The sequence below is a fragment of the Parasteatoda tepidariorum genome, chromosome 9 (assembly GCF_043381705.1).
Source record: "Parasteatoda tepidariorum isolate YZ-2023 chromosome 9, CAS_Ptep_4.0, whole genome shotgun sequence".
In the NCBI taxonomy this organism is placed as follows: domain Eukaryota; kingdom Metazoa; phylum Arthropoda; class Arachnida; order Araneae; family Theridiidae; genus Parasteatoda; species Parasteatoda tepidariorum.
The window spans coordinates 26,878,298-26,898,746 of NC_092212.1; the positions used below are offsets into that span (position 1 = coordinate 26,878,298).

Genomic DNA, 20,449 nt, shown 5'->3' on the forward strand with positions numbered 1-20,449 from the left:
TTCGGAATTAAAAAAAATTCGCCAATGACTGGCTTGCTTCAGCTAGAATTTTGAATTGATAACATAAAAAAATAAATATAACAAAAATTCTGAAATCACAGAAGTTTAAAAGATAATTCGCACTAGAAATGACGTTTTTTCTATCATTTTTTGAAAAACATAATTTTTAAAGAACATGATAAAAACAATTTATATTTTAATAAAATATGAGTGTGAGTGGGGATTTTATTGCAAATTCGGATATTCGGAACACCATGAAATGGGAGGGGGTATTTTTAAATTCCATTTTAAAAATTAGATTTTTCAGCGACCCAAGTCTATGACTTTCCATGATTTTCTGTAAAAAAATAGTTAAAATCATGACTTTCCAGGTGCGCGGATACCATGTTTAAAACATTTGTTTTAAAAAGATATGTGGTAGCCAAAATCTTTTAAAAACAGAAATTACCACCTCCTTAAATATTGGGGAAAATCTTGGGCTTAAGGCCAGAGAAGTTATAATGCCTTATAGCTTGCTCAAGTTTCCTGCTTGCAATCAGTCGCCAACTCTCGGAACTACTCGAGCAATTTTCTACTCATTTCGCTTTAGTCTTGTTAATTACCTTAGCTTTCATACTTTAATTCTTGTTATTCAATGAGAAAGTGATGTATTGATTGTTTTTGTCAAGGGTAGTGAATATGATATGCCCTGTTTCCATAATCATCAGCTTTAAAAATATTATTAATTCAGGATATTATTCCCTATTATGGATTGGAGAAAAATACTGCTCCATGTATTGCATATTTGTATTTCATAAACTGCAATAATTCCAATTGCATTTTATAGATGCTCCTATATATTTTAGTAGTAACTGATTTAATGAAGTAAAAAAATTATGTTTTGTTAAAATACTTTCTTAAAATTTTAGAATAATGTTATTAATAAGTAGATTGTTTTTATAAGCCTTTTGCTAAATACATGTTAAGAGCAGCAATCATCTTGCAAAACATTACAATTATTTTTTTAAAATTATGGCAGTTATTTAAAAGTAAAGAAATAAATTAAAGTTAAAATATATATATATATATATATATTCTAAATTCTGTATGACCTAAAAACACAGTCAGTATAAGAGAAACAGATGCAAATTTACACAAACTAAGAAGATGATTTTATTGAATAATTCAAAGAACTACAATTCTAATGATACCAACTAGAATAAATATAGATTTAAGATTTCATTTCCAAAAAATTGTTTCAATATATTAAATATGCAGAACATTAATTTTTAAAATTAATTAAATTTTAAAATAAAAAAGATACCATTTTATCGATATTTTTTTAAAATGTGATTACTGTACAAAAAGCTTGAAAATGATTTCGTATAGCACAGTTTACTTCTTATATTCGTTGAAACATTAAATTACCATATGATTTTCTTAAATATAAAGCACACATTGTTGCATGAGAAATCTTTCAATGGACGACAAACAATATTGAGGTAAATTTACAGAATGTAAAAAGGGAAATGCAACCATCTCCAAAATAAAAGTATGGTGGAATGCAACATTCAAACATTTTATATTTGCAGATCAGAAAATTGAAATACAAGAAAAATTTCTAAGTGATACAAAAACTTAAAGTTTATGCAATTTTAATAAGTTACAAATATAAAAATGTCTTTAGTTATACAATAAATACATATATATTTAATAATTAAAAAGAATAAGGGTCTGCCCATATTAAGTTGGGCCCAGGACTTCATTGCAGTTTTTGTATCTCACCCCCACTAAAAAAAATAAATAAAATAATGCTACAAAACACTTTTTTTCTCTATTAAATGAAGATTTTTCCTTCTCCATTTAGTAAATTGTATCTTACTAATATTTTTATTATTTATCTTATAAACATTACACAATACTGAAATAGTTATTTATTTAGTGAAATTTAAGACCCACTTGAAAAAAGCGACTAATATCTCATACTTTCTGAGCAGAATAAAAAGTATTTGGAGTGTATTATTTGCAAATCAACAGTCAACTCCCCTTAATGGCGTAACGGATTATTTCACTTACAGAAATAATTTAGTGGAACCAAATTATTTTTTATAAAAACAAAGATAAATGCTCTCCTTAACTGTTTAACTGATAATGGATTATTCTGTTTAGAGAAATAGAATTTAGTAGAAGTAAAATAATTTTAAAAAACAATGTTAAATGCTCTCCTTTTCATGGCATAATAAATAATGGATTATTTAACTTAAAGAAATAGAATTTAGCTAGAATCAAAAAATGTTTTTAAAATCCATGTTAGATACTCTCTGTTAAATGACATAATAGATTACGTAATACTTCACTTATATGAATAAAATGTAGCGGAACCAAATTAATTTATATAAAAACAATGTTAAATGTTCTCTTTTAAAAGATAAGTTTTTGTTAACCCCCATCACTTATTAGCAGCGATATTGGAAAAAAACTTTATTTCATAAAAAAATTTAGATACTAATAGAAATGTAATTCTTACTATTTCCATTTTCTATTTATATAAAACAGGCTACAAAATGTGGATATTTGATATTAAATTTACATATTGTCTAAAGTAGTTGGAGGACAAACAGATCTCTACTCCAACAACTAATAAAGTGTTACGTTCATTAGTAACAATACATTTTCAAAATGAGATAGAGATTATAACGTTTCATATCATTTTAGAGGAATTTTCAAGCAAATGTAAGTTAAAAAATCCTCATTACGGAAATTTCTAATTGATAAATGAAATAATTATGCAAGCTTTTCAGTAATATTTCTATTTTAAATACTTATATATTTAATAATGTGACACTAACAATTTTTGTTCTTAATTACTGGAAGAAAATAAACAATGTAAAATTAGCAAGTTACTCGAAACGTTACAATGCATATAATTTAAAATTCTAAGAATAACCATATTAAGATCAATTTCCCTCCTTAAATTTTATCAATATTAATTTAGACGATTTTTAGGAAATCTATGGCAACATTTAATAAAATTTAAAATTTTACAAAAAAGCAGCTCCTATTTTAAATAAGCCAAAACTTTTTAACTCAGTTTTTCAATACTTTAAAATTTACCTGCAATATTTTAGAAATTATGTTAAAAATAACAAGTTTTAGGGTTGATAATATATCATGCGTCAGGTAGCGGAATTTATTGAGTCAACCAGCAGTGCAATTTTCTACAATTTAAATTTTCCTGCAATCCCAACACCGTATATCAAGGACTATTATTGTAATAATTGGGGTCAATCTAACATGTAGCAAGCAAAATCAGCATGTATAATGTTTATAAAAATTATACACAAAAAAAAAATTATGCTGTTAAAAAGTTATATTACTTTAATTAGATCTTCGTAGAATAATACTTTAAAAAAATTAGATTGAAAATCAATTCTTTTTAGCTAAATATCTCCAGGGTGCGTAGCCAAATTTTTCAACAAAAAATAACCACCTTTCAAGCATTAAAAAATATTTTTAAGCACTTTTCAAGCACTCAAAAATATTTTAAACACTCAAAAAAATATGCATATGATCAGGCAGGGTTGGCAAGCTTTTAACAATTATCTGTTTCATCCAATTTAACTGTCATGTCAAAAAAAAAACTTAAGTTTTGCAGGCATAGTTTTTGACAATTGTCAAAAATTATGAAATTTTGAATCATAAAACGAATGGCGTTTTCATACGCTAAGGACCGAAGATGTGCCGAAATTGATTGGGGTGGAATCAATCGTGAAAACATTGAATAGAACAATATGAACAGTGTCTTTTTGCATAATATGTGGAGAAAATAAACAGGGTAAAGGGAAAATTAAGCACTTTTTAAAAACACCCAAAGAAAAAAAGTACCTTTAAGGGCTTTTAAAAACGATAATCGAAAATAAGCACCTTTAAGCACTTTTTAAAAACGCTACGCACCCTGATCTACTAATTGCTTTATTTCCTTCAGATCATCAAAATTTTCTGATAGTTCAGTAAATCTTTGCAAATACAGAAGATCGATTTTTGTGTCAGATTTCAAAAGGGAAAAATTGTCCTTTATCTTTTATTAAGAAGGATTCTCCCCCCCTCGCTTTTAAATTTTTTCACACTTTCTCGTAACAACCACTCCCTTTTCCCCCAAGTCCAAGAAGCTATGATAATTTGCAATGCCTATAGCCCTGCTGTGGAAGGTTTCTACTACCAGGATCCCACAGTGGTTGAAAACTTAAAAGTAGAGAGCAATATTATTTATATAAAATTATCACACATCACCCTAGCATGCAGAATAAACAATTTTCATGAATGTAAAGTTGTTCAGTTTCATTGAATATAGTAAAAATAAATATAATAAGCAATGAAGAAAATCTATTTGTCTATTAAACATTAAAACAATTATCTAACAGATAGCAATGTAAATGACATACATATGAAAATGCTCTACATAGCCTATAGTAAATGTTTTTAGATTAATAATAAAAACATTTTGTAAAACAAGCGTAGAATAGAATTTATAAAATCAATCGGTTTCATTCATAACTCTTAATCACTTCAGCCACTTTTTTGAAAACCTGTAAAAAATGAAAATTGTAATTTGTTTGTTAATTTAATGAAATTTATATTGCTACATACAATTTTGAATTATGTACCAAATTAAATTTAAAACAACATATGTACTATTTTGCTGAACAATATGAGCACAGTTCATATATTTTCGTTTAGAATTTCTCAAAAACTAAGAGTGTGAGTAATTTATGCACTTAATAGAAGAAAAGGATAATGAATTGACGAATGAATACAGGGGGTGGACAAAATAATGTTAGCACTGCTAAAGTAATTTTAAAAAATTTTATAGTTATAAACTGTGAGCATAATTTAAAAGATTACAACCAATGCTTTTAAACAATGTTATTTGCATTCATACAACATTAGATCAAAGTAATCATAAGACCTTTTTGAGCAGCAGCAATTTATAAATATTGGTTTTATTCAAAAACTAATCTTTTTAATTATCAAATTTACTGACAAATGTGAGTATAAAGTTTGCCGTTTTTCGGAAGAAAAAAAACCCAAACCTTTTTGATCTTTTTTGTCATTGAGAGTTACCGTACTCCTAGCCTCTCCTATAACAAGTCTCAGTATATTGCAAAAACATATTCTTGCACTTTTGAACTTTATTTATGTGCTTTAATGAAAATTTTGAGCATAACAAAAATGATTATCTGTGTACTTATTTTGTATGGAATAAAAGGTTTACAAATAAATAAATAAATAAAAAAAAATAATTAACCTACAATACTAATAAAATATCAATAGAAAAGATTAGTGGAAACTGTATTACTTTCTGAAAATGATCAACATAATTTTTTCAAAAGTAACTTTTCACTAGGAATTATTTTAATCATTAACCAATAACTATGTGCATTGATAAAAATATAATTATCAGAAGAAGACAGCATTTTTATCTTAAATTTTTTTTTAAAGATGAATAAAATAAATAGAATGAAAATATCCAATCTGCTAATTAAAAAAATTTCTATTTCAACTAAAGAATACAATGCCACACATCTTATTCTCTCTTTCTCTAGTGACTGTTTCAGGAAAGCCACCCCCTTCAAGCAAGACATTGTTTGCAAAGGGTTTCATATATTTGCAAATGAAAAAGAAAACAAAGAAAGATAGTCATTTTAATTACTGATAAATAATGCTGTATCTCTACAATGATAATCAAGCAAAATTGTTTTAATTCTGATGCTTGTTATCGTAATCAGGGTTGCATCGGTTTAATCATTGGTTATAACTCTTCTATTCAATCAGTGTTTTCATCTCAGAAAAAAAATGGGTGAGAATTTCTCACCCTTTCTCAAAAACAGGGTGAGATTTCAAAAAGTTAAGTGAGATTTCAAAAATTAAAAAAAAAAAAACACAAAGAGACTTGAAAAAAAAAAAAACATTTCTTTAATTATCATTTCTTTAAATTTGTTTCATTTTTAACATCTTCTAATTTTTAAAGCATTGAATATTTTTGCTGCATCATCCTATGGAAAATGTTCTACATCTACTTTTTCATCAGCTATTCTCATTAGGTTGCTCAAATGCGTATTTGTTTCGTTTTGATCGCTTCTACCCACATTTGTTTCATTTTCATTTGTCCGTTTCGGAGTAGAAGATATTGGCTTTACAAGGTATTTGTCCATCTTACATTAACGAGCAAAAACTTTTAACGTCTTACATGAAGAAACCTTACCTACGGTAAACACGTGGTTGCAGAGAAATGCGTTCTGAAAGAGGTTCCATGGTTCTGAAGGATGGTGTTCTGTTGTTCTTAAAGGTTCTGAACAATACTGGTAAATAGGGAAGCTAGATAATGGGGCAGACAATGAAAATAATAAAAGATCCAGGAAGAAAAGTGAAACGGATTTTATTCTAAATGGCACAAACGAGAAATTTTTTCAAAATGCGAGAAATTCGCGAATTTTGAAATTTGTTTATAGAATGCGCGAATTTCTCGCGGTAATAATTTTTTAATGCGAGATTATAAAAAAATATGCGAGATTCTCGCATTTTCGCGCTGTAGTGAAAACACTGATTCAATATACAGTCTACTAGCTTAAATTTACAATTCAATTAATCTAATCATAATTAAATATCATAACCAAAACAAATTTAATCTCTATCAAAATGTCATAGCATGACGCCCTGTGACTGAGTGGTAGCGTTTCCCACTCCACTCCCGTGCCACAGGTCCTGGGTTCAATCCTCGGGACGGGCAAAGTTGACTAAGCCTTTCATCCCTTCAGTGGGTCAATAAATGGGTATCAAGCATGCTTGGGAACTAAACACAGTGGGTTTCGTATTCGGCTGACCATCTAACCGGAACATCTGCTCCTGCACCCCAGAGCCCAAGGTCAAGAAAACTGAGATGGGCACAGTAGGCCTTGGCCCTCTATGGGCTGGTGCGCCACTGAGTTTAGAGTTTAATGACATGGCATAAATAACCACTAAATACTAAACAATACCAATTAAAAATATTTCTTAACACCAAAATACTACATAAATGTTTTTATTATTTCAATCAAAATGTAACAATCACAAGCAACGAGTTTTGTAGTTGTCTTTAAATTTAGACATATTAATTTATTTTAACTATTATAAATTACTAAATAATTTTTTCTAGTGGTGCAGAACTGGGACGATGGTTCATTAGATGTAGTATGAATTCAAAATATTTTATATCAATACCTTTAATAATCTTAATTGCCGATCACGAAACATCAGGCCTAATTGTATCTTTTACACTTTCCGAAAAATAAGATTTTGGATTTGGTGAGGACACTGCTTAAAACTACTTTTATCACTTACTCGATTGCTTTTAATTGAAAATTAATAATAATAAAAATTAAAACTATTTTAAACCATTTCCAATACACCTTTTTTGAAAACCTAAATTCTGACCTTTTTCACCTCTTTCAACAAGTTTTAAAACCACTTTTAACCAGTGCTTTGGTACAAAATCAGCTTAAATTACAGCTCTCATTAAAATCAACAAATAAAATGTTTCAGTTTGAAACACATTTAATTTTGGAACTTTTTGAAGAAATTTTATGCATTTTTAAAGCAGCTTGAAACAGGAATGAAATACAAATCAGAACACAGTAATTTACATAAATTACCAAATAACACAATATATTTATTTTTGAATTTTGCGAAGGGTAATTTAATCACTTAAAGCTCACTAAATAATTATTTAATTCATTGCTACAATAAATTGAAACTAAGCAATGGTGCTAAGCAATAATTGAAACTAAGCAATACAAACCTCATCAGCACTTTCACTCCCATCTACTTTCAAAACTTTACCCTCTTCACTAAATTTATTGACTATTGGTAGGGTATCAACATGAAAAGTCCTAAATCTGTAAATAAAAGAAAATATAAGACGATTAAGTACAGATTGAGTTGATAAGGAAGGTTATAACAATATTATTTTTAACAAACTGCCTTAGATGCTTCATATTAGATTATATGAAATTAGGGGCCGTGCATAGATTAACCGACTGGCGGTTAAGGAAATGGGCAAAATTGGGAGAATGTTTCTCCCCTACACACAGTTCCCCTATCAGTTAACATGGGAAAACCGGTTTTGCTATGCAGAGAAGACTGCAGGTTAAAATGCGACTTTTTACGTGCAGAACCGTAAGTGGGTTAAGTAGGCATATTTTTTAAATTTTTTTTTTTACCCCCCTTCGAAAGATAAAATAAGCAAATTACAACTCCCTTCCAGGTTTACATAAGAAAGTCACTATACCTTATTGGTTTTTACTTTGACTGTTACTGTAGCAATCTAATTTTAAGATTCAATTCAAATAAAGATGCAACTTAGCATAAAACAAAATATCATGTTTTAATTAATTTTTTAAAATTTCAAATGGAACATTCTTATAGAATCCTTTGATTTTTCCTTTTTTTGTATTCAAAAATCTTGACCACTGAAATGTTTCTATGATATTTTTTTTTTTATAATTTTCTTTCTTTACGAATTCAACTTACATTCAATTAAAAAAAAAGTTTTAAGTACATTTGAAAAGTAAAAGGATTTTAATGTCTTATTGTAAGAATTGCAAAAATAAGTAAATTAGAAACCCCTCACCCTGTTGGGTTCTTTTGTAATATTTGAATGACTCCTTATAACAAACACTGAAGTAAATGAAAAAAAAAAAAAAAAAAAGATGAACAAACACTGCAGATTAACTTAGTAAAGCAGGAGTATAAAAATGCTTTTTATAAATATCTGTTTCAGCTGCTTACTATCAACACAAACAAAATTATAGGTGACATGGAAGTAAAAGATAAACGGACCTTTTCTTCAGGCTTTCAATGTTATCATCAGAACGTCCACTTCCTTCTGCTCCTCTCTTCAAGCATCTTTGAATACAAGTCTGCAAACAAAATGTTTGAAATTTTTTGACAGAACGAATTAACTTAAGTGAAGGAAAAAATAAAAGCACATTGAAACCAAAATGATGAGGACCATTCTTAGAGAATGGTTAATTTTATGTTTCTGGAGGGGGGGGGCAAATGCCAATTTGTCAAGAACTACACTGTGTACTAGATTACATGTAAGAAAGAAAAATTAAGTTATAAATATCAATGCAAAAATAAATAAATAAAATAAAGCATTCTTCAAAAGCCTATTGTGGTCTCCAATACACACACACTACCTTTATTGTACAGGCAAGCTGACATCCATTCATTTGAAGCTGTGGAGGTCATCATAAGTTAAGACGACATCGGGGATCCAACTCCAGTGTCTGACATTGACAGTTCGATTGTTCTTAATTATAACATGTCCCCAGGAATAATCATCCTTAACAAAGTAGGAAGGTTTTTTTTTTACCATCTCGAAACTTAATGGACGTTATCATTATAATCAAATCAATATAAGTATCAAATCAATGAAGTATTTTGCTAGTAAGACAACTCGTTCTTACTTGCAGACTACGCATTCTTTAGTGTAAATAACTAAAAGCTAAAGATGATTGTTTATATTTTAAAATTATAAAAGGTTTTTATTGCATATTACACAGTTCCTTATTATTTAAATCATTAAATTAAAATTCCTGAAGGGGTTAGAAAAAATATTGAACTAGCTTTTACTTGCTAGAAAAAATATTGAACTAGCTTTTACCTGTGGTAAAAACTACTTGACTCTCTTTGGAGGAGTGAAATTCAAAAGTAGCAAAAATAATTACATTTTAGATTACAGAAACCAATTTTATATGAAACCCCCCTCCTATTTTTATGGATTAAATAGAAGATAGCAAAGAGGTGTGTAATATACTTCAATGTTTACATTAAGCGTATGACAAAAATCTTACATTAATTCTTTTTGCAAAATATTATTTTCATTTTGCAGAACTGCATGTTTAAGCAGCTCTAATATTAGAAAATAGGTATACAAATGACACAGTTAAAAAAAAAAAAAAGAAAGTAGAGACAATAAAAAATATAAAAAACTGCCTCCAAACTAAACCATAATAGAAAACACATTTAAAGTAAATCATTTTTAAAAAAAAACAACTTGAAATATAAAAAAATCATAAAACAAAATACCTCTTCAGAACAATCCAAAAACAAAATGAATTTCACATCTGCTTTTTCACCCATTTCTTTGTTCCATCCATCCAAGTTGTCTTTATTTCTTGGAAAGCCATCAATCAAAAATTTGCTGCTATCAGCTTTTTTCATTGCCTTAAATACAATAGAAAATCAGTGTTTTCATCAGAGAAAAAAAATGGGTGAGAATTTCTTACCCTTTCTCAAATACAGGGTGAGATTTCAGAAAGTTAAGTGAGATTTCTAAAAACTAAAAAAACACAAATAGACTTGAAAAAAAAAAAATCATTTCTTTTATTATAATACATTTTTAACGTCTTCTATTTTTTAAAGCATTGAATATTCTTGCTGCATCATCATAGAAGATTTTGCCTTTACTAGGTATTTGTCCATCTTACATTAGTGCATAAAAAATTTGAACATCTTACATGAAAAAACCTTACCTATGGTAAACACGTGGTTGCAGAGAAATGTGTTCTGAGAGGGGTTCCGCGGTTCGGTTGTGTTCTGTTGTTCGAAAAGGTTCTGAACAATACTGGTAAATAGGGAAGCTAGATAATGGAGCAAATGTTGAAAATAATGAAAGATCCAGGAAGAAAAGTGAAACGGATATTATTCTAAATAGCGTAATTCGAAGCTTCTTCCAAAATGCGAGAAATCCGTGAATTTTCAAATTGATTTATAGAATGCGTGAATTTCTCGCAGTAATAATTTTTTAATGCGAGAAAAGAAAAAATATGCGCGATTCTCGCGCTGTAGTAAAAACACTGAAAATTTAGAATTTATTATTATTATCTTTTTTCAAAAGTATGGTTTAAGCTGTTTTATGATAATGAGTATGATTTGATGGAAAAGAATATTATATGGATATAACTCAATAAAAAGCATTTTTTTAAAAAATAAATGACATAACATTTCGTTATAAATATGACGAAATTAATACAATACTAAAAATACAGAAAAATGTTAGAATGCCCAGAAAAAGCTTAATAATATTGAGGTGAAAAAATAATTTTGATATTTTATTTTTATTTAAACATTGTTTTTTCATCATTATTTAATTTATAAATATTCAACAAGTACATTTAAGTAATAAAGAATAACTTGTTCTGCCAAATGTAATTTAGAATAAAAAATAGTTATACAATAGATGGCAATTTGACCGGATAACAGATTTCAGGTAGAATTTCAGACAAATTCTCCAGATGGCAATACCTTTTTAATAAACTATTTTTTACGAATAATCGGCTATTATTATTATTTCATTCTAACATCACAGCATATTACAATTTCATTCAATAAACATTAGTTTTCTAAATAATTTTAATTTTCAGAATCCAATATTTAAATTTGAATGCTCATTTAAAATATTATCTGCATTATAAATAATGCAGATATTTTAAATGAGTTTTGAATACTTTTTAATTATGCTCATTAAGGCATCATATTTAGAAATTATTAAAATCATCATTAAAAACATACCACATCCAAACAATAAAAATTTGTTTACACTGATGTTAGAAAAAATTGTAAAAAATAACTTCTGAATAAAATTTAGAAAAGCACCTCATTTCAATTTATGCTTTTGATTGAACTAATATTAGAGTATAACATGCATAATAAGTATAACACACTGTCTAACATGGTTAAAAGCAGAGAAACTTTAGAAGATCTTAACTTGTCCTACAATTATTTTTTTAATAATTTAAAAAACTATCAGAACACGGTGATGGCCTGTGTCACTTAAAGAATTTTTAGGGACATTATGACGCAACTTTAAATTTCCTGACTAAAATTTTTTAAATAAATTTAAACAGAAGAGAAATAAAAATAAATATTTCAAAATTACATTTCATATATGTTTATTTAAGGTATCCCCAGGGTATCTGCTGCATTTTAGATTTTTAAATCCATGACTAATTCCAAGAATTTTTCATGACTTAAGGAAGTTACTATTTTCTGTGCCAAAAACACAACAATAAATTTAAAAAAGCATTATAATAACATTAATTGAAATGATAAGTATAATAAAAAATGTTATACTCTGCATTTTCACAATAATAGATTAAATTTAAAAAACAGAGTAAAGAAAGAGTATAAACAATGAAATAGCTGAAGAAAAATACAAAAGAAAAATAGAAAATTTTTTCTGCAGAATTATATACTCTAAAAATACTTTTCTTATTCCTCCGAAAGGAAAGAAATACTCCTGATTTTTCCGTTCTCATTTAGGAATAAAAATAATTCGACAATGACTGATTTGCTTCAGCTAAAATTTTTAATTGATAAAATAAAATAAAAAAAAATAATAAAAATTCTGAAATTACAGAATTTTAAAAGATAATTCGTTCTAGAAATGATGTTTTTTCTTTCATTTTTTGAAACAAAAAAAAAAAAACACCATAATTTTTAAAGAACATGATAAAAACATTTTATATTTTAATAGAAAATGGCTGTGAGTGGGGATTTTGTTAGAATTCATATATTCGGAACACCATGAAATTGGGGAGGGGGACTCCATTTTAAAAATTAGACCAATTCGGGGACCTAAATCCATCACTTAAAAAAAAAAAATGGAATCATGACATTTGACATTTCATGATTAATTTTGTTCAATACCGAAATTCATGACTTTCCACAATTTTTCATGACTTTCCAAGTGCGCGGATACCTTTTTATCCCAGACTAGCCATGAGCAGTTCCAAATCCAAATTAAAAATATTTTAAGGAAATATTTACTATTTTTTTTCCATTTAAACTGAATGCATTTACATAAATAAAAATAAAGCTAATTAAAAGATTTTTTCTTTAAAACATTTTTAATATAAAATATTTATATTAGTCTTGCTTTTAAAAAAAAAAACTATGCATAGTTTTTTCTAAAAGAACTATCCGGTTTTAACCATGGTTTGAACTCATTGCTATAAATCAGCCAACCCACACTACAGATAAATTTTATTTTTAATATGGCTTTACCTGTACCATTAAATAAAGATTAAAATTTCACAAAACATTTTTAAAAAATCACATAAAAATTCGTCTAATAAAAATAAGCATAAAATAAAATTTTTTTAACCATGTAAAATGTACATTAAAATTTGAAACTACCCACCTCTTCAATTAATCGACAAGTGATTTCTACAGGGACAATTGTCCCATTTTTGATATGGTTTTCAATAAGCTCACCATATTCTGACCCTGGAGTGTTTCGTTCAGCTCTCAGAAGATCTCCAGCAGATAAGTGAACATATCCAAAAGTCTAAAATATATAATAAAAAACATTTGTTTGAAAGGAATAACTAACTATGTACATGAAACTTTACTTACAAAAATTTAACTTACATCAACAATTCTTTGACACTGTGTTCCTTTACCAGCACCAGGTGCACCCAAAACAAAGACGACTTGCGGCTTAACCATCTTTGCAAAGGTACGGATCAAATTCAATATCATTAAGCGATCATACCCTTAAAAAAAAGTGAGTCATTAACAACTAAATAAAAACTTTGTTAAAATACTCAGAAACTTAAAAGTGTAAGACAAAGCTTAATCACGCTAATGTGAACAATATTGGGCAACCATAGTAATGGTATTTAATTTGACCTTATTTTCTAATTAACTTTCTCACGGCCGAGAAAAAAAATCTGTGGCATATAAAAATATTCTGTAAAAAGAGAAAATAAAAAATCTGTTACTGCTCAGCGAGCGTTTCACCATACATGAATGAATACAAAATTTGAAATATTTTAATCCGAATTAAATAATTTATCTTATTATCTATAATCCGATGTAGGTATTACCGGATCAAATATTTAAAAATGTTTTTTTTAATTTTATATTTACTTTACAACGAAGAAAAATAATTAGATGAAATTCACGTTTAAAGCTAAGGTCAATTAGAAAATAAAAAAAATTAAAGTAATTAAAATTAAAAAAAACGATATAAATTTGTTCAATTTACTTAAAATTTGATGACTTCCCGATAAAACTCAGCGAAACATTTTAATTACTTGACATTTTGTTTTGTTGCCAAATCATTAAGTAAAATACTTTTCCTTTTTCTATAATTAAATGGATGCTATTTGTTATGACGTCATTTACTGCCAGCCTCTATTTAGAGATCATTCTTACTGCATACAAGTTACAGATTCAAAGAATGCGCATACAGGGAGATTGTCCCTGTAGACATCAAACACAAAATAGTAGTATTTGATTTATAAAATTCATAGATGGAAAACAGTGTTTTTTTCTCATTTATTTTTAAATGAAATGATGCGATCAATGTGGTGATCAAAACGGGCTATAGGTGGTGTAAAGCAGAACTCTCTTCCTATTCACCATTAGCGCGTGAAGAGTTATAGAGGAAAGAAGTACGTTAGTTCCTGTCTTGATTTTGAAATAGAATAAAGTCTTTTAAGTAAGGAAACTAAAGTGCCATGGAAATTTAAAAAAAAATGTTTTTAGCAATTAAAGACGAAAAGTAATAAGAAAATGAAAAAATTTCGTAGCACATTCCAATACAATCGAAAAGAGGAGGAGAGGGAAGGGAGAAGGGTCAAAGGCATGGAACCTGTCTTCTCCCCAGAAGAAGAAGGAAGGTCTCACTTGATTTTTAAATAGATTAAAAATTTTTAAGTTAGGAAATTATAAGGAATTGAAAAATACATTGAACATAGTTCTGAAAGAAAGTGACGTATAAATTTTAAAAAAATATTTGTAATAATTAAAAGTGGAAAATATTAAGAATATCGTAGTTCATTCCTATACAAGTGAGAAGAGGAGGAGAGGGAATGAGACAGGGTCAAGTCACGGAACTAATCTTCTCCCCAGATAACGTATTCGAGCGTTGCGAACGAGAAATATTCATCGATTTACTTTTTGAGAGGAAAAGTTTAATATTTTTTTACTAAATTACTTAAATATCTTGATTTATTAATTTTAGAAATATTTATCAAATGAATTTGTTAACTTAGTGGTTTTTTTTTGTTTGTTTATTTGTGTTCATTTACGTCGCACTAGAGCTGCACAATGGGTCCATCCGCACACTGACAGCCAGAGGCGTATCTATGGAAAGAAGCGCCTATGGCAAACCTCTTACTGGCGCCCTTACNAGGGGATGGCACCCCCGCTTCGGTAGCCCAACGACCAGCACGCGAAGTCGAGCACTTTACGGTAGAACAGTTTAACGAGGACCAATACTGCACACGCTCGGTACCCTACGTAGACTGATCTAAGTGGTCACCCATCCGCACACTGACAGCAGCCAGTGATGTTTGACTTCGGTGATCTGCTGTGATCCGTGTCTTAACGATCAGTCCACTGCGGGACCTTAAGGTCTGGTTTCTTAGGACAAGCGCCTTATCTGGGCGTCAGCGGGACGTCAACGTCACGCTGACGCCAACAAAATACTGGTTTGTTAGCTCAAGGCCTGGTTTCTTAGAACTAGCGCCTTATCTGGNGTTGAGGTGTAAATATTTTTAGGAGACGTTTGCTTGACATTTAAAGGAAAATATTTGTGTCGAGAGAAAGCCCCTTTCTTGGAGTTTATTCCGGGGAGAGTGACGTATTAGTTGATTTTACAACCATCTTCGGATTTATTTATTACTTAGAAATTTGGTTGTTAAATATGTACATTAGCTTATGAATATAGTACATAAACTATGTGTACAGTGCTCAAAATTAAAAACGGACCATTCTGAATAATATTTAATCCCTGATCATCGGATTTTCACGTTTTAGGACTCAATCTTAAGGATTCCAGGGAGTGACCTCAAATATGCTAATTAAATAGTGCAGATGATATTTTAAGTTACAAAATCAGATACAAAACGTACTTTCTCTGAATTAGCATATCTTTTTTTCGACGGTTTTGGATTTTTGACACTCATCATATAGGAATTTACCGCAATCTGAGAAGTATGGTCCGGCGACTAAAAATGAAAATACGACGTTTTTAAAATGCGATTTCTCAGGAACTATTCGACCAATTTTGATCAAATTTTGTATTTTGTCTTGTAAAATTGCCTTTTTTAAAATGATATAAAAATTTTGTACCTTACTGCACGAAATTTTCTCGACTGTTATGAAATAAAATAAAAGTTATTATTTGCGTGGAATTATGTTTGGATAAATGAATTTTATAGTTGTGGGAAGATATTCTTCAACTCGCTTAAGTTCTAGTAATATGGCGAGATACGCAAAAAGTAAAATTAACATTGAGGGTTCTAAACTTTGGACCACTCTCCTAACTGAACTATTGGGACCATATTTCTCAGATTGCTGCTGCCCTTTATATTGTTGTTGTTGTTGCTTATCCTCTTCTGGCCTGACGAAGTCAGACCAGATCTATGAACCCGTTGACCTGAAGAAAATCAAACACCAAAAGAAGAGTAGAGTAAATGTCCTCCCAGAGAAGACCAACAGGATGTGATCGGTGGAAGCCCGATGTAGATGGCATTTAGGGCAGAGGGGGTAGGTTTTAGTTCCCTCAGAAAATAGTAAACCTTTAAGATGGCCGATAGCTGGGCGGGAGATGGTGGTGCAGACTCTCCTTTCAAAGGGAAGGGTCAAAGAAGCTCCAGGCTTATTTCCCTTGTACCAATGGTGGAATCAATCAGTCTCTGAGAAGCTGGGATTTCTTCAGGGAGTAAAGTTCAAGATAGGTAACATCAGAAGAGGTAGGGTGCGGTTGGCTGCAACCCTCTTTAGCTAGGCTGTCTGCTAAATCATTACCATAGATACCGACGTGAGAAGGAACCCACTACAGGTGAATATTATGTTGGAGGGACAAGAGTTTTAGGTTGTTAGGTTATGGAAATACTGGTTTTGTCGCCAATTTGGGTCCGGTTGTTGAGATGTTGCAGGGAGCTGCGGCTATCAGAGAATATCCAAAGGTCTTTAAAATAAAGGTCATTTTTCATAACAAATTCCAGACCCCTGTTGATAGCCAGAAGTTCACTTCTGAAAACGGAGCAGAAGTCTGGGTTACGCTGGCAGAGAGAAAATTTTTCATCAGGAGTCTCGATGTAGATTCCGCTACCAGCATGACTATCGATTTTGCTGCCGTCAGTGAAAAATTTTGAGTCTTGTTTTGGAATAGAGTGAATAATTTCGAGAGCCAGTTGCTTTAGATGTTCGGGCAGGAATCATTTCAACCTTCCCGCTCCTGTCAATAAGATCCTTCTTATTGACAGGAGCGGGAAGGTTGAAATGGAAGAAAACTTCTGGAAGATCTTCAGAAGGGTTCAAAGAATAGTGAAGGGAGTGCGGCTCTACATTATCGACAAGGAGGTTTTGAAAAACTATTTGGGTAAATGGACTGTTTTTCCTGAGCCTTTGGGAGGAAATCCAATTACTGAGGTATTCGGAAGTCTTGTTATGTTGTCCAAAGCTGAGGAGCTTGTTATAATATTTTACCAGGCTGGCTTGTCTTCTGGTATGGAGAGGCAAAAGGTTAGCTTCATAACGTGCAATGTTGACTGGGCAACTCTGTTTCAAACCTGTGATAATACGGGCTAATTAGGACGCGCTCGAGGTTTAGGCAGAGGGCCTCGTTCGTTAAGTATGCCACAGTCTCCATCTTACATGAAGGTCGAAATTAAATTCTTAGAATAAAATTAAATTCTTAGCTGTTACTAATTTCTGTGATTGAATATCTAGATAAATAAGCGTAGAATATTTATGGCGAAAATATATATGGGCTCTTCCAGAAACTACTTCATTTTTGATGAAAAATTTAAGAAACGACAATTGTTGAAGAACATGTCCCCAAATATTATTAGTAATTCCTATGCACAACTATGTACACTTTCGAACTTATCCCCAAAATTAGAGCTTGCGGGAAATTGAGGCGAAAAGTTGTAGTTCGATCCATTAAGCAAATAAATAATTAAATTAAACAAATAAAAATTTTGAATCCAGATAACTTTTTTTAAAAAATATTTTTGAAAAGGGTTGAGGTAAATATTAATTTTAAAATAACTTTATATACATAAAAAAAGAAACTAATTTTATGTAAAGCAAAATATTTTTCAATCAATCCTTATTGTTGGCTAGTATTATTTAACGAAAATTCCAAAAGGTTCTTACTTTATTTCATTGGAATTCAAAGAAAAAAAAAGTTTTTTTTAGTAATTTTTAATTTTGTTATTGTTTATGTTTTATTATATTTTTATTTAAACAAAATTTCTCCATTTTATTCGTTAAAAAACGTTTATCGTTTTTCATTTTAGGTTTAAATTAACTTAATAAGCCTAAATATAATAATAAGCTTAATAAGCCTAAATAAGCCTAAAAAAGACAAAATTAGGAAATTTCACTACTGGCCAGTAGCTAATTGTAGTATTTTTAGCAGTTATCATTTAAAAATTGAAAATTTTAGACTATTAAACGCTGTTGTTATTAATAATGAAGCTCTTTTAAAATCTAAGATTCATTTCTCAAATGAAGAAAAGTTTTAAGAAATAAGCGATTAGGAATATAGTAATTTTTAGAATATTATTAAATATTCATAATAATTCAGTGTTCATTTAAAGATAATAAGAATAATAAAATGCACATGGAAAGCATTTTGATTAAAAAAGTGACAGTTGGATGATAACTTTTGCTCTATACTTAGATGTCTACAAAAATTTAAATTTTCTAAGAACCATCAGCCCAAAAATACTCAAGTTTAAAAAAAAGACAAAACAGGTTAAATTGTTCTAAAATATTGGACAACAAAGAGAATTTTTTTATACACTGAAGTGATTGGGTGCCCGGGATTTGTCGATGTCTGATTTGTAATAAACCCCGAGATCCTCGTTTTGTTGACCTGCGATTCGAAGTATAAGTGTATTGCTTATAAAGTACTTCACTCGTGTGTACTTTTACTTCTTTTCTTTTCGAATTTCGTACTTTTGCTTGTATTTTTGTTACATTTTATGTGTTTTTACTTGTACTTATACTGTACGTTATTTTTTCGCGAAAAAGTATTAAAAAATAAATAAATTACTGGCCATCTTTGGAGACTAGCTTAGTCACCTTTCAATATTTTCTTTATATAAACTTTAATGGTAATCAAGACGAATGTACCTCAGAACGGTATTCCAATTCTTCAACCTCTCCTCCAATCCTAACGTCTTAATAAGTTTTATACAATATATTACCTAACTGAATTTTTTTCACTATTTAGCTGTTACTCGCGGGTATGCTTGTGCGGTCGAACTTTTATTTCAATTTAAACTAATTTCAAGAGATGTCCTTAATATCGTCAAAGTTCTTTATGTATTTATTTTTGTATTAGTTTAAAATCTGTCCAGCAGCCATAAAATCACACAAATTATAGTGAGTATTAGTTCGGTAGGTAGTAGGCAGTAGAAGTATTAAAATCATTTCCATGTCTATCGTGAGATAATGATAGAAAACTCTTTCCGATGCTTCTTAGTGCAGTGTGAACTACTCCCTCTCACAACTCTCGATCCATAACTTATGAGTATCGTATTATATATATATATATATATATTTAATCTAATTTTGTGTTGTATACTTCTTTAGTTACATTTATTAATATCTTACAGACAGCAGGAAAGTTTATTGACATTTGCTCGAGGAAAAAAAAAAATGAAATTCACCAAATCTTGAATGCCAGGAAAATGACATATTAGCTTAGAAGTTTAAAAAACAGTCATTTTAAGTTAGTAGTAAGTAACTCAACTTATGCCTTTATGTTAGATGGACCATAAATTGCTTAAATTATTCCTTTTTATCCACTGTAGAAAGAATCTAGAAAATTTTTGTTGCTGATATGTACAGAATAAAATTGTGTATAATAATCAATCATTAAATAAATAAATAACTTTGATTACATCCAAGCATATTAGGATTCATTGATCTGGTCTGACCCCGTCAGACCAGATGGGAATTAGCAACAACAATTGTTTTTGTGCTGGCTCAAATTCCGGTGGCAACGTTGTTCACGATGCCATGGTTACGAGCGATTTTGTAACTAGAGAGAGTAGTTGAAAAATAATAAACAAAGTTTTTTATAAAGATGCTTTAAGATTCCTAACTTGTTATTTATATAAGGACACAACATTTGGTGACCCGTCGACGTGATCCGTAGTTGACACAGGTTAGTGTGTAGGAACATCATATGTCACATGACTATTCATATTACTTTTATGAGAGTTGCGAATGGCAACAGATCAAAAAATAATAATAAAAAATGAGTGTTCTAAAAAATGTCTGCTGATCATTTTTATCCTGTAACTCTATTGCGTACAACTGGTGACCCGGATTTTTGACATGGCTACAAAAAACAGTGAAAAGATAGAAGCAACGATCGTCATGGACGCCGAAG

At 29.6% G+C, this 20,449-nt stretch overlaps 1 protein-coding gene across 2 annotated transcripts; it reads right to left on the reverse strand.

Moving 5' to 3' along the window:
* Positions 1 to 1,128: 1,128 nt before the first annotated feature.
* LOC107452448 (cytidine/uridine monophosphate kinase Dak1) lies at positions 1,129 to 14,171 on the reverse strand. Of its 2 annotated transcripts, none has more exons than XM_016068924.3 (7): positions 14,072 to 14,171; positions 13,453 to 13,577; positions 13,223 to 13,369; positions 10,108 to 10,245; positions 8,854 to 8,933; positions 7,814 to 7,910; positions 1,129 to 4,565 (listed from the first exon to the last, which is right to left on the reverse strand). In XM_016068924.3, the coding sequence occupies exons 2-7, from the start codon at positions 13,561 to 13,563 to the stop codon at positions 4,524 to 4,526; spliced, it is 615 nt and encodes a 204-aa protein (XP_015924410.1). In that variant the 5' UTR covers positions 13,564 to 13,577; positions 14,072 to 14,171; the 3' UTR covers positions 1,129 to 4,523. The 2 variants fall into 2 exon arrangements, with proteins under 2 accessions (XP_015924410.1, XP_071041716.1); XM_071185615.1 differs by having other exon boundaries at positions 13,954 to 14,091.
* Positions 14,172 to 20,449: the final 6,278 nt, after the last annotated feature.

Bases quoted from the DNA above. Each gene is read 5' to 3' on its own strand.
- LOC107452448 (XM_016068924.3), bottom strand. From the start codon at position 13,563: ATGATATTGAATTTGATCCGTACCTTTGCAAAGATGGTTAAGCCGCAA. The intron at 13,370-13,452 runs GTAAGTTAAATT...TATATATTTTAG, and splicing joins AGTGTCAAAGAATTGTTGAT to ACTTTTGGATATGTTCACTT. The intron at 10,246-13,222 runs GTGGGTAGTTTC...ATTGTATTTAAG, and splicing joins CTTGTCGATTAATTGAAGAG to GCAATGAAAAAAGCTGATAG.